Consider the following 13,873-nt stretch of genomic DNA (forward strand, 5'->3'; position numbering starts at 1 on the left):
ACAATTTCGCGGCAAACACTGCTTTCTCTATTCGATATGCTCTCGTGGTTGGCAATCAGGAGCTTCATCAGAGATGGTCTTGCGGTGGTATCAAGCTAAGCTCGCACAGCGACCTCTCCTGACTCAAGCAGTTACAACTGCTGTGCTGTTTGGAGCTGGCGATGGCCTTGCGCAGCAAGCTGTTGAAAGGAAAGGATTGCAGAAACATGATTTGCAACGCACAGCGCGAATGGCTGCCTATGGTGGTTGTGAGTCTAGGTTCTCGAGACGACTCAGCGATGGTGCTAACGGTTTCCCAGTGGTTTTCGGCCCAGCTGCCACAAAGTGGTATCAGTTCCTGCAGAAGAACGTGAATCTTGGTAGCAAGACGACCACGACGATCGCTCGAGTAGCAGCAGACCAATTGGTTTTCGCTACGACAAATATGGCCATCTTCTTATCTACTATGGCTTACCTCGAAGGTGAATCTCCTAGGAAGAGGCTGGAAAAAGCATATCTACCTGGTCTCAAGGCCAATTGGGCAATATGGCCAGCAGTACAGGGTGTTAATTTCACGGTGGTGCCGCTTGAGCACAGGGTGTTGGTGGTCAATATCGTGAGCTTGGGCTGGAATTGCTATCTGTCCTATCTGAACGCTGGCTCCGGTAGTTGACGAAACGAAGATTTTACAACTCAGCGGCAATTCGTGTCGCCCGTCGCTCTGAAAGCAACGCGAAATACTCGATTTTGCATTACATCGACGGAATTGATTGTCGACTACACGAATGCCAACATGGCTTCGGATGTATTGCGGCACAGAAGGACTGCGCGTTCAGTTCCTTGGCTTCAAGGCGCTTGGACGGAGAAGAGGTGCAGTGGGAAGATTTAGCGTTCATATTCGCAGCATATAAAAATCATTTTACTGCTTAGATCGATTGAAATAGGGTTTCTGGTCGGAGATGATGCATATCGAGGCAATATAAGGTTAGAGAGAGTCCAGAATGCGCTCAGCAAAGTCAGAGAACTTGATGTTAGCACAGGCCAAGCTAGCAATGGGTAGCAGTTGGAAATGATGTTAGGCATTCAGGCATCTAATTAATATCACAAAATTGTCGCATTGTTTAATTGACAGGTTTCGTCTCGTGCCTTCCTCCTAAATAAACATAACAAGGCACTCGCCCCAGCAAATTCACGAACTGACAGCTCTTGGGCATCCTTTCCTCAAACAATCCACTTTCCCTGAATTTCCCGCGACTACGTTCAAATAACCCTACTATCGAGAACTAATTATCATACACATCGATCCAATATGGCGGAAGTAGCAGTTCAACAGCCAGTTCCAGCTATTGCGCCCGCAGACGAGAGTGAGGCATCAGCAGATGAGATAAAGACCGTCTTCCATGATGTTAACAACTTCAATGTCAAGCACCCCCTCATGAACACATGGTCACTCTGGTTCACCAAGCCACCTTCTGGAAAAGGTGATAACTGGAATGATCTACTAAAGGAGGTCGTCTCATTCGACACAGTCGAGGAGTTTTGGGGCGTCTATGTGAGGTCTTCCCTTTAATGCAAAGTCTAACATACTGATCTGTATGCAGAACAATATCACAGCATGTAGCGATCTAGCAATCAAATCTGACTACCACCTCTTCAAGAAGGGCGTCCGACCAGAGTGGGAAGACCAGCAAAACAAGCACGGTGGTAAATGGGCGTATCAATTCAAGGACAAGAAGCTGATCAATATCAATGAGCTTTGGCTACATACTCAACTCGCTGCCATTGGCGAGACGCTTGAAGATGAGGGTGATAACGAGGTCATGGGTGTGGTCATCAACGTCAGAAAAGGTTTCTACAGAGTCGGTCTTTGGACTCGAACAACTGGTAAGGCAGGTAGCAAGGACACTCTGCTCAAGATCGGGAAAAACTTCAAGGAAGTGCTTCAGCTACCAGCCGAAGAGCAATTAGAATTTAGTGGTCATACAGACGCTGCTCATGCCGGAAGTACAAGAGCTAAGGCCAAACACGTCGTCTAAGCTACATCCCACGGGCTAGGAGTTCTGCGAACATCTCTTACAGAGGAATCTGGATAGGTGATCCATGCTGGGGTGTTATGGAGTTTACCATTGCATAAGTTGAGGAGTGCAAAGAGATACCCGATGCTTGTATGATGGGCTGGACCATTGGCGTGTATTCATAAAATAGTGAAGCCTGTAGTGGCTTCTGCGATATAGCGCATTCCCAATCCACACTTGAGTGATATAACTCGTTTTCCGATGTCTTCGTTGACTGGGATTTCTGGACGTTGTGTCGTCGGTAGATTACAGTGGATGACGCTGAGCTTCCTCGTTGTTAGGTTTTGAGCTGTGTGGTAGGTCGTGATCATGGATAAAAGTACTCCCTCCGAACCAACACCCTGGTACCATGTGGTCGGCAGTAGCACGCATGTGATTCAGGCTCAGAGACCACACTCGAGAACATCGACAATGGTTTCATAAGGCCTAGAGGCCGGCTTGATGATGGTGGGCAAGTCGAAACGCGTTCTGCCTTGTCACGAAGGCTACGACTTTGGATGAAACTTGACAGTAGGGATAACAGATGCTGTTTCGGACAGATGGCCACAAGTGATTACCATCGTCTATTCTCCCATTTACGATGAACATCAGCGAGGACATCATACCACCCACAGTTGATGGATCACATGCACGTCTCACTTCATCGTCTCCACCATCCGAGTCGCAATCACAGGCATCACCAGACAACACAGTCCTCGCGGACGCTGAATTCGAGGAATATGTCAAGCAATACCCATTTGCAGCAGAACCAACATACTTCACCCGACCTAATCGCTACTATGGCTCAGCTTCAACATGGCGGTCTTGGACAGCAGGAGATCGTGCCGTAACGGATGTGCTCGATCTCAAACGTGCAAGCGATCTTGGCATACACGCCTACAATGCTTTCGCCCTGAAGCAGCGTGCGAGGGGAAACTCTCCAAGCCGTAGATCAAGGTCACGGAGTCGATCACATCAGATAGCTGAGCAATTTACTCCTACCGAGGTATGGACTGCGTGGCCTATGCGTGGCAAGCATGTTCCTCGAGAAGACTTACCAGAGCGGAAGGTGCCAAGTCCAAGTGCGGTACTCGAGGAGGCTTTGATTGCGACAACACTTAGATTTGCGAATGAACGATGGAACAGCAGGAATTGGGCTCCAGAAAATCCCGAGATCAAGCCTGAGAAGAGAGATTGGCAGGTTGAGCAGATGTCTACGCAAAGACAACTACACAATGCTGGGCTGACAGGCGGGGATGCCTCAAAAGACGAGACAAGAACCAGTGATAGTACGGAAGGAAGCGATCACGACTCGCTTGTCGATGATACTGAACCAGACGACCCTCTTCCTGGAGGTATACAGACCTTCAGCTCACAAGCCTTCCTCGAGAACAATTCCTCTAGCACTTCCGAGGAAGGACAGCTAATCAAGTCCGACGACGACGAGGACGACAAAGCAGTCTTCTCGGTGGATGAAGATCAAACGCGACGTCTGTTACTTCCTTCTGCACGTCACATCCTATCGAAGATTGACGACCTGCTTACAGGCCTGCGCCGATCACGAGCGTCTTATGCCAACCGACAGAAGGACCCTAAACCTCGATTATACTCAAGCTCACGTTCAGCCGCACGCGATACCGATGCAGATACCACAGATGGTGAACGTTTAGGCGCTTTCCAAGACGACAGAAAACGCAGGCGTGTATCAAGCAGGAATCGGGGTCGAAAGCGCAAGCGCTCACCTTCCTCCAGTGAGGAGTCAGCAGATTCGTCGATTCAATTGAGATCCAGCTCAAGACCCCGCAAAAGTTCAGGTGTCAGAGAAACAGGACACGAAAGGAGGGCGAAGGGTCCTGGTCTGAGGGATTGGTCAGACGTCGTCGGCATGGCAGCACTTACGGGCTGGGATACAGTGACTGTTGCCAGAGCAAGTGAACGATGTGCAAGGCTGTTCGGAGAAAACATGTTATGGAGGACATTTCATGAGAAGGATACTGCACCGGCCGAACAGGTTGCAGAAGCAGGCCCGTGGTTTGGAGAGGAAGTAGCCTACGCAAACGAAGACCACGCTGGCTTAGACAATCAGAGAGAAACAGAGCAGAATCTTCCTGGGATCAGTGGTTATCAGCCTCGTCAATCGCAGCCACTCGAGTTAGCAGAAATTACAGGACTGCCCATATTTGGCCACATGTTCGAGATTACGTCACTCAGGTGTCCCATCGCTACTTGTCCACAGAGCAAGTTCGTATACAGCAGACGTACTAGGCTGTACCAACATATCGGATATGCACATCCAGATTTCGACTTAGCCAGCTTCAAAAAGATTGTCGGGCGCAACAGCAAGAGAGGCAGATACGATAGGAGCCAGATGCGCTCAAGGAGTCGGCCAAGGACTCAGACGGAGTATCAGGCTAGCCAAGGAGAAGGTCACGAATTGCAAGAAAACTACGAGCAGCAAGACGATTATGAAGCTGCAAGTCCTCCTATTTAGCCTTCAAATTTGGACAGTATAGGTAGCCAGGAGGGATACAGTTGGTCTGCTCTAAATGTGTTCTCACTTCACGACACTTCAGTACCTTTTTCGGTCCTCGTGTTGTTGATGTTTCATCGCCCGCGGTATATAGTGTACTCCTGTACACAAAGGCGTGCCAATATAGTCAGAAAGCGGAAATAATCACTTTTCTGTCCTACTGGATACTCCGCTCCAGGACGCATATATCCGCACAAATTGATGTCATGGGCGGATGTCGATGCTGGCTGCTTTTTACCATTTCTCAAGACCCCGATCTCCTCGTTTGGAGCAGCCATTCTGCCGTGGTAATGTGTTGCAGTTTTCAGACCACTAATTGCGAGGGGTGGTGACGATACGGGAGTCGTGCTTAGCAAGCACTGCTATCATGGCGTCCACAGCTTTGAGGAGCAAGTTCTCGTTGATTTCAGCTGTAACAAGAGCTCGACCTGTATCAGCTCCACGTATTCCATTCAGGCCATTTCCGCTGAAATTTGTCGCAAACATGGGTCACCACGAAGTTCCCAAGCTCAATGATCCTTCCTTGCTTATATCTAAAGCTTACGTGAACGGAGAGTTCGTCGATGCTGCATCAGGCGAGACGTTCGAAGCACATGATCCTAGCACGGGCAAGAAGATTAGCACATGTCCAGAATTCAATAAGCAAGATACAGAGAAGGCAATAGCGGCTGCGGAAGAGGCTTTGAAGTCATGGCGAAAAACGACAGGACGCGAACGTGCCACATATCTACGAAAATGGTATGATGAGATGCAAAAGAACGCTGCCGATATTGCAACTCTGATTACATGGGAGGTGAGCTCGAGTTAGCTATGCAAAACTGAATTCGATGCTAATATCGTACAGAATGGCAAACCACTAACCGACGCGAAAGGCGAGACCCAATATGCAGCCAACTTCTTCCTCTGGTTCAGTGAAGAAGCTGCACACATCCACGGCGACACAGTTCCAGCCTCGATCCCGGGAAACCGTGTATACACTATCAGACAGCCAGTCGGTGTCTGTGGTCTAATCACGCCATGGAACTTCCCTGCTGCAATGATTACGAGGAAGATCGGTCCTGCGCTTGCGGGAGGCAATACAGTCGTCGCCAAATCACCTGGCGAGACACCTTTCACAGCCAATGCGCTGGCAGAGCTGAGCCGAAGAGCTGGTATACCCAAAGGTGTGGTCAATTTTGTCACCGCCTTGAAGAATACACCCGAGGTTGGAGAGGCACTCACAACGGACCCACGAATCAAGAAAGTCAGTTTCACCGGCAGCACCAATGTTGGTAAGCTCCTGATGAAACAAGCAGCAGGCACAATGAAGAAGGTTAGCTGGGAGCTAGGAGGAAATGCACCTTTCATCGTCTTCGATGATTGTGCCGACCTTGATGCCGCTGTCGCAGGCGCAATTGCCTGCAAGTTCCGCAGCTCTGGACAGACATGTGTCTGCGCCAACAGAATCTATGTACAAGACGGCATCTACGACAAATTTGCCGACAAATTTGCAGAGAAGGTCAAGAACTTCAAGGTTGGATATGGCTTCGACGATGGTGTTACCCATGGACCCGTCATTCATGATCGAGCTGTGGGCAAGGTCGAAGCTCATGTACAAGATGCGGAAAAGAAAGGTGGCAAGGTGTTGACTGGAGGCAAGAGAATGACTGAGCTAGGTGACAACTTCTTCCAGCCCACAGTGATTCGTGATGCAACCATGGACATGCAGATCGCTCAGGAAGAGACATTTGGTCCAATTGGGGCTTTGTTTAGGTTCAAGACCGAAAAGGAAGTCGTGGCGTTGGCCAACGATACTCCTGTCGGTCTTGCTGGTTACTTCTACAGCAGCAATGTGAACAGGATATACAGAGTTGCCGAAGCCCTAGAGGTCGGTATGATCGGTGTCAACACTGGTTTGATATCCGATGCTGCTGCGCCATTTGGTGGTGTCAAAGAGTCAGGCTTTGGCAGAGAAGGATCTAGGTATGGTATAGAGGAGTATACAATCATCAAGAGTGTTACAATTGGTGGAATTGAGAGTGAGCTACAAGGTTGACAGGCCCCTTTGTCACCTCCTACATTTCACCCGAGACTGGTTCCTCCGAAGCACGGCTCGGAAATCTCAAAAAGTTTTCGTCTCTTCTTCTGGCCAGCTTCTCACAATATGTAGTTCTTAGCAGCGAGATGCGTGCCCTGCACTTTGGCGCCATCATGAATTTTGGATAAGGCAGGTCGCACTGCTCAATGACAGCTGGCTGTATTGAATTCCGAAAATAGTTGCGGAGCAGAAATGATATTAACATACAAGTACTCCTCCATTCGAACTCCTGTGTACATCCGTGTCAGTTGCTCTCTACTAAATTCTGCGTTCGTTGCGTTTCGTGAAAATAAGGACTAACAAACCCAGATTCAGCTGGGGGTTGAAAGGTTGGCATAAATCGTACTGTTCCATATGGATCACGAGATTGTTATGTTACTTGTTGCGCGAGCACCAAATTCGTTTCAGCATTGTCGCTTTGCTCGTTGGTGTGAAAGAGTCGTACCGAAACACCCTCAGCCAACTCTAAGTACGTATTTCATCTCCCTCAGATCGTCTATTTAGTCGCATAGAGCCACAGTGAGCTCACGCCATCAAAAGCATCGACCCAACTAGCGCAATTCCCGCAGCGCTGAAAGAACTCTGCAGACTGGTCGCATCGCTGCTGCTATTTGAGCTGCTCGAGCCACTACCTTTCTTTTTGCGCTTCTCGAGCTCATGGAATTCCAACAGTTCTGGAATCGGCTCTGGAACAGGTACTGCTTCACGCCGTGCGATCTCGAGCGTTGGCTCTGCGACCGGCTCTGCGACCGGTTCTGCGATAGGGTTGGCAAATGTGAGAGTTGAAAGGAGGAGAAGCGGGATAGTTGCAAAGAACTTCATTATGATGATTGTTGTGATTTGCAGGAGTGTTGTGTTATGGTTGTCGCTTGCTGTAAAGTGGACTGTCTGAAAATAGTCCTGAAAATATCCAGAGAGTAGGTATCACTTGTAAATAGGCTGGTGGTCTTACCAAGCGGCGATCAATGATGTAGTACGTAGTCACTACAGGTTGGTATTCGCCCCTAGATACCAATCAAGCAAGCGACACTAAGCTCGTGCCAACAAATTCTTGGTTGTTTAGGGTTCTAACGAGCAAGCACTGCAGCTGCAAAAGGTGCATAGCCATCATCAGGCCTGTCTAAGCGAGAGCCAGCGACTTACACGAGATTACAGGTTGCACTAAATGTTTTGTGACGAGTGCAAGCTTCACTTGGCATCGTACTGTAGCTTCGTGCGGAGTCTCTTGTGGTTGCCTTACGGGGCAGAACTTTGATGAAGCTCCCTTCTTTTGCCGCTATTTCAGCTTCTCATCTTTCGCTCATCGTTGCTGACTGCATGCATTACCGACATGACGAACAGCGCTACAGCTTACTTCTATATTCCAGCTTCGTGCTTGAGCGCAACGACGGTACATACTACTGTCTGACTCTTCTCACACTGACTACACGACCGTTTTCGTACCATGACACGCCTCGATTAAGACAGGCGAACGCCTTGGTGAACGCCAGTACGCCAGTGCACCCGGACACTCTCTTTTATCACGGCGTGGCTGACTACTGCCAGTAGTAGTCGCACCAAACACAGACCAGCTAACATGCGAGGCAGATTCAAGCTCTGCCACAATTGATCTCATTACCTGATATGGCAAAGTGCTTAACAATGAGAAAGATGAGCTCTACAGCGTGAACGAGAGTCCAGCTTTTACTGTATATTGATTTTATTGTTGGTGCTTACAGCCGTCGTCTTTCAGGTGTCTACTCACACCCATGGAGTCAGGATACCACATCTATCCGCACAAATGTGTTTCCACGAATGATAGGTTGTTTGGGACGAGTCTACTGCTTAACAACACGTTCAGATTTGGCAAGAAATCATCGTCGCAGGTAGCAAAAGTGGCAGAACCGCCTATGTATCAATACCGTGTTACACATGATGGTCATTGTTTGTTACCAGGCGCGTTCCACTATGAGTTACCGATTGTAAGTTTCTACATGATCGGTCTGAAATACAGTCGTGCAACGATCATTCCTCATCGACGTCGAAACTTTCGCGAAAATGGTTCGACGGATAACGAGGGAAAATATAGAGACCGCTTACTTTGGCATGGCTGTATTCGGAGACGAGCATACGGGTGAAGAAGCTTACCGGATTGCACTTGCTGCACACAAAGATAGAGAGCTATCCTTATTTCATCTATTGACAGCAGCAAACTGTTCAGGCTGGCTGGCATTGTAGCAGTGGTAGACATTGAGTAAGTTGCTACTATCGTGATTATGGTGTAGCAAGACGGAAGTTCTGTATGTTTATTCATGGTCAATATATGTATGGAGTGTAAGACTTGGCCGCCAAAACCTCATGATCAGAATGTGACAGTAGATGTACATTGAACATACCAACCGACCATGCAATTTCAAAGCCACGCACTCCTTTTGCTTGCTACAGTCACTTCAGCACTTGCTCCTCCTCAAGTAAAGCTAAACAACGAAGACCAGAACACCACCGAGCATTTACACGTCTCCGCCGTCGTCCACGATCCAAACCCACCTCACGCCGCCAAGATAGAATGCTGGGAGCTTGCCGCTCCTTTCCTCAGCTATCCCACCATCGGCTCCTCATTCCTGCTCTCCAACACAACCAACCTGACCTATGTCAGTCTACCACCTCGGTCTATTGAAGGGCTACACCATCCTCCTCACCCCATGCTCTTCATACTACTCAAAGGAATAGCCCATGTAGGGCTACCAGGCGATCCTAGTTCTGATGGGCTGTGGATTGTAGAAGGTGTCAATCCTGTCATTGTGGCTACTGACACACTGGGAATCGGACATTTCACATACTACCCCAGCAGTAGGGAAACTGTTGCGTTGCAGGCGCCCTTCAAGGATGGGGTTGTGCCTGAGCACCGAGTAATAGCAGAACATGCTTGTTCTGATTCTACGGAACCGAGTGGAGAGTATGCAGATTGGATTAGGAAGGCAAGGAATTATCTATAGTTCTCAAACTTCGAGTGGGTGGATAGAATATAGATCGAAAAGGTCGTTGTCACAAACCGTGAACATAGAATAGACGGCAGCCGGATGAACGGTGCTACCCTTGCACAACTTGAACTACCTTGAAAGCGAAAATACCTACTAAGTAACGCCTGCGCTAATCTGAATTTTACCAACATCGACCCTCTTATGCACATCCTGCCCACGATATGTTGAACGATGACCAGTGGTGGAAAATCAGGTCACTTAGACCTGATATCAACACTATCACCGTCCTCGAAGCCAATGTTTTCGACTATCTGGTCGTCCTCCAGCTTATCACCATCAAAAACCAGATAGATATTGATCGACGGATCAACGCCCATTCTCTTCTTGTAGCCTCTGATGATCTTCTCTACTTTGGTATCACTACGTACTCTCAAGTGCATCGAAGGCAGAGACCGTTCGTCGTTTGACCTTAACTGTATTACCGTCCCTGGACCACGGGTCGCGGACTGTTGTGCGTCAGCCTGGTGACTTGCGGTGGTAGGGTCCGGAGTGCCAGGATTGGCCTGTTCGTGATCTAGAGGATAGTCTTCATTCTCGAGCCTCTTTCTTTCTCGCTCTTTTTGCTGTTGTCTGAGTTCGAAAATCTCGTCTGTTACTGCTTCTATCTCGATCTTTCCATCGGCAATGTCGCTACCGTCTTTCTTAGTGCCATACTTGTTTTTGATCTGTGCGAGAATGCTGCGCATGGTTGTGCTCCTAAAAAGCCGAGTGCCGTTCCACGTAAAAAAGACCTTTTGCGCAATTTGAGGTCTGAGATCATGTTGTTTAATAAAGGCTTCGAGCACCATGTCAAGCGGCTGCGAAGCACGACGCTTGATGTATATTTCGTCACAGCCAGGTATGATAGTCTTGATGCGGATCTGCACTTCAGGGTCAAGAACAGTACTCGCCAATGGTACAGATGTGTCCCTGTTGGAAGTATAGTCTGTCCCGTGTGGCGAATCAGTTTGCAGAGCTGATCCTGCCTCAGATGTCCCCTGCTGTTGTGATACCTGCACGTCTTTCTTTCTCGCTTCTGCGCGAGCTGCACTCTTGAGGTTCCTCAAGTACTCGTCTTCCTCGGAATCAGAGTCAGGCTCTGGAAGTTGTTGCTTCGTTGCTTGAGACCGTGGTGCAGGCTCTGTCGCTATAATTACTATTTCATCGTCATCGTCCAAAGGTATTGACGCGTTGGTAGCAGTCTTGTCCGCTGATTTGCTAGAATGATTGGTTGGGATCGTTTCGTTTCCGAGCGTCTTTTGGAATGCTATAGAGTGGTTCGTAGGAGACGTGTTGTCCTTCTTGTGCCGACGACTTCCTGCGCTATGCGTGCTCGTGTCTGATTCCGAACCAGAACCTGATCTCCAGAACTCAGATCCACCATCACCATCGAGGTCAACCGGCGTTGTAGAGATGCGTTGCTTCTTGACTGGCTGTTCATCAACATCTCTTTTGGTGTCTCGACTGGCGCTTTTACTGCGCTGTTCGTCCTTCTCCTTCTGTCTTGCTCGTCGTTTCTCTTCCTTCCTTCTGTTCGCCTCGAGTATATCCTCGTAGACATTTTGCTGAAAGATTGAGCGGTTGTCATCCACTTTGGCTGATGCCTTCGCAGCCCATGCTGGTTTGTTGAACAGGGACTTCTTCATCGCCGATCCGATATTTGTGTATCATCGGGCATCCTCCAACAACACTCTTTTCGAGAGCAGCATAGTCGTGGTAAAGTATAACGTTGTGCCGGTTTGGTTGTATTCTTTGTACGGCTTGCATGTTCCCGAGAACGGCAATCATCTGCTGGGAGAAGTGTAACAGGTCTGATTGGTGGTGGCAACAATTTGGGGTAGTCGCGTCACGCGTTTCGACGTGAATGTGGGGGATTCTCACAGTCACTATTTGTCTGCTCTTCTCTATCCAATCCTATTTCGATAAGAAATCTCACACATCGACTAGGCGACTATCAGAAGGACTCACAAAGCTATACTCCAGCTCTATTACCGTCGCCGAAAGTACTTCCTCATCTCTGTGACATTCTCCAAAGGATTTGGTGTCATGGAAAATCACTCCTCGGACAGCAGAGATCCAGCAGCATTTCTTTCCAGCATCATCGGCGCTCCTGTCACGGTCAAATTAAACTCAGGCGTGGTATACAAGGGCGAGCTACAATCTGTTGACGGCTACATGAATATCGCGCTCGAGAAATGTGCCGAATATGTTAATGGTCAGCTACGAAGGAATTACGGTGATGCTTTTGTGCGAGGAAATAATGTTCTCTACATATCGGCCTGAGCAGAAGCCACTTTTCCCTTTCGAAGTGTCTACGAGCAACAACACTCTATCAAAACATACACCTCGTTTTCGACAACAATGACTCATCATCTACGGCTGATCGACTGTGGCTGGACTCGACTTAGGTGACTGGTATGGAGTAAGATCTTGTTCAGAGCCAAAAGGGCGGACCTGTCGTGACTGGTTCGCACCACGAATCTCGGAGTGACGGCAGGAGCGTAAAGAAGAGGAAGTAGAGACGAGCGTTCAACACCATGACACGAGAACTGCCTTGTGAGAGCTGGTCGATGAACCTGTACTTATGGATCAGTACGAGCGATGTCTTCAAGACCGAAGTCTGTTCGGGATGCCACAAAAACCTGGACTTTGCTCGTGCGCGAGACGCTGGCATGGTACAAGAACGTACTGCTTAGCACACGCATGGCCCATTACACAAAGACTTACTTTTCACCTATTGAACATTTCTAGGACTTTGCCCCACCTTGTGCATCAACGACCACGTGTACATGTAGTAGCCGGTGTAAGCCGTTAAAACGTTCAAGAGCGGCCAATTACAATCTTAGCCACGAACTAGTAGTACAATGTGAACTACATATAAGTTTTCCAGATCTGTTGAGTGGAAGATTTGTCTACAGGTGATTGAACACGAGAATCGCAGCATCTTATTCATCTGCCCGGATCAAGGCGAACTAATCGATCATTGACACAAGTAGGAGTCGACATATTGCAGCAAGATGGTTCTTGAAGCGATCAAGTACACACCAGCATCAGGTGCAAAGGCTGCAACTTTGCAAATTCTCAACCAACTTCTTCTACCGCACCAGTCAACCTACATCGAAATAAAAACGTGCGAAGATGGATTCGACGCCGTCAAGCAGATGAAAGTTCGAGGAGCTCCAGCCATTGCAATCGTGGCGGCACTTTCCTTAGCTACAGAGCTCAGCCAACCCAACTATTCAGCCTCGTCTGCTTCGTCCGCAAAAGACCACATCATCGGAAGGTTGCAGTACCTGAAGAAAAGCCGGCCCACTGCGGTTAACCTGGGAGATGCTGTTGGCAAGTTGAGCAAAATTGTAACTGAAGCGGCGGCTGCTCAAGAACCTTCTGATAGCTCAGTTGTTGAAGCCTATATTTCAGCTGCCGAGCGCATGCTCATCGACGATGTTTCGGACAACAAGGCTATTGGTGCCAATGGTGCTAAGTGGATAATCGAGCACACAGATGCTGGGAAGTTGAAGGGCTCCGACAAAACTCAGGAACTCGAGATCCTGACTATCTGCAACACTGGATCGCTTGCCACAGCTGGCTATGGAACTGCTTTGGGCGTCATTCGTTCTTTGCGAGAGGGTGGTTTCCTGACCAGAGCATATGCCTGCGAAACTCGGCCCTACAACCAGGGCTCGAGGTTGACAGCTTATGAGCTTGTTCACGACCAGATCCCAGCCACTCTCATCACAGACTCAATGGCAGGTGCTCTGCTTGCACGAAAAGGTTCGTCAATAGCTGCTATAGTCGTCGGTGCAGATCGTGTAGCAGCTAATGGCGATACTGCTAATAAGATTGGAACATATTCTCTCGCTGTGCTTGCAAGGTATCATGGTGTGAAATTCCTTGTTGCTGCTCCCAGAACCACTATAGATCTTGATACGGCATCTGGTCAAGACATCACCATTGAAGAACGTGCGCCACAAGAAGTGACCAGAGTACAAGGTCCGACAATCGATACTCATGGCAACCTCAGTGAAACTGTTACCATCAATATTGCTGCCGACGGTATTGACGTATGGAATCCTGCCTTCGACGTTACACCTGCAGATCTCATTGATGGTGTCATCACAGAGGTTGGGGTCGTGGAGAAGGAGAATGGTGTTTTCAATTTCCAGCCTCTTTTCGCCAATACAACAGAAGCAACGTTCGAAACACGCCCATCGACGATTGGTGGAATGTAATG

The 13,873-nt window shown here is 48.6% G+C and overlaps 7 protein-coding genes across 7 annotated transcripts; 6 read left to right on the forward strand and 1 right to left on the reverse strand.

The window, feature by feature from the left end:
- Positions 1-73: 73 nt before the first annotated feature.
- SYM1 (Protein required for ethanol metabolism) lies at positions 74-652 on the forward strand (the record flags this gene model as incomplete). The annotated part of the gene is made up of 2 exons (XM_064900717.1): positions 74-248; positions 300-652. The coding sequence occupies 2 exons, from the start codon at positions 74-76 to the stop codon at positions 650-652; spliced, it is 528 nt and encodes a 175-aa protein (XP_064754029.1).
- A 636-nt stretch (positions 653-1,288) lies between these two features.
- Positions 1,289-2,015, forward strand: TIF45 (eukaryotic translation initiation factor 4E; the record flags this gene model as incomplete). The annotated part of the gene is made up of 2 exons (XM_064900718.1): positions 1,289-1,531; positions 1,581-2,015. 2 exons carry the CDS (start codon positions 1,289-1,291, stop codon positions 2,013-2,015), a joined length of 678 nt encoding a protein of 225 aa, XP_064754030.1.
- Positions 2,016-2,634: 619 nt separating this feature from the next.
- Positions 2,635-4,524, forward strand: LTR64_006388 (uncharacterized protein; the record flags this gene model as incomplete). Its single annotated transcript, XM_064900719.1, has 1 exon — positions 2,635-4,524. One exon carries the CDS (start codon positions 2,635-2,637, stop codon positions 4,522-4,524), a length of 1,890 nt encoding a protein of 629 aa, XP_064754031.1.
- Positions 4,525-5,047: 523 nt separating this feature from the next.
- On the forward strand, positions 5,048-6,598 carry UGA2 (succinate semialdehyde dehydrogenase NADP+ linked; the record flags this gene model as incomplete). The annotated part of the gene is made up of 2 exons (XM_064900720.1): positions 5,048-5,356; positions 5,408-6,598. 2 exons carry the CDS (start codon positions 5,048-5,050, stop codon positions 6,596-6,598), a joined length of 1,500 nt encoding a protein of 499 aa, XP_064754032.1.
- Positions 6,599-9,854: 3,256 nt separating this feature from the next.
- On the reverse strand, positions 9,855-11,285 carry LTR64_006390 (uncharacterized protein; the record flags this gene model as incomplete). Its single annotated transcript, XM_064900721.1, has 1 exon — positions 9,855-11,285. The coding sequence occupies one exon, from the start codon at positions 11,283-11,285 to the stop codon at positions 9,855-9,857; it is 1,431 nt and encodes a 476-aa protein (XP_064754033.1).
- Positions 11,286-11,685: 400 nt separating this feature from the next.
- LSM6 (U4/U6-U5 snRNP complex subunit lsm6) lies at positions 11,686-11,922 on the forward strand (the record flags this gene model as incomplete). The annotated part of the gene is made up of 1 exon (XM_064900722.1): positions 11,686-11,922. The coding sequence occupies one exon, from the start codon at positions 11,686-11,688 to the stop codon at positions 11,920-11,922; it is 237 nt and encodes a 78-aa protein (XP_064754034.1).
- Positions 11,923-12,656: 734 nt separating this feature from the next.
- MRI1 (S-methyl-5-thioribose-1-phosphate isomerase) lies at positions 12,657-13,871 on the forward strand (the record flags this gene model as incomplete). Its single annotated transcript, XM_064900723.1, has 2 exons — positions 12,657-13,413; positions 13,561-13,871. The coding sequence occupies 2 exons, from the start codon at positions 12,657-12,659 to the stop codon at positions 13,869-13,871; spliced, it is 1,068 nt and encodes a 355-aa protein (XP_064754035.1).
- Between the last annotated feature and the right edge of the window lie 2 nt (positions 13,872-13,873).

Source organism: Lithohypha guttulata (assembly GCF_036872675.1).
Source record: "Lithohypha guttulata strain CCFEE 5908 chromosome Unknown scaffold_4, whole genome shotgun sequence".
Lineage (NCBI taxonomy): Eukaryota > Fungi > Ascomycota > Eurotiomycetes > Chaetothyriales > Trichomeriaceae > Lithohypha > Lithohypha guttulata.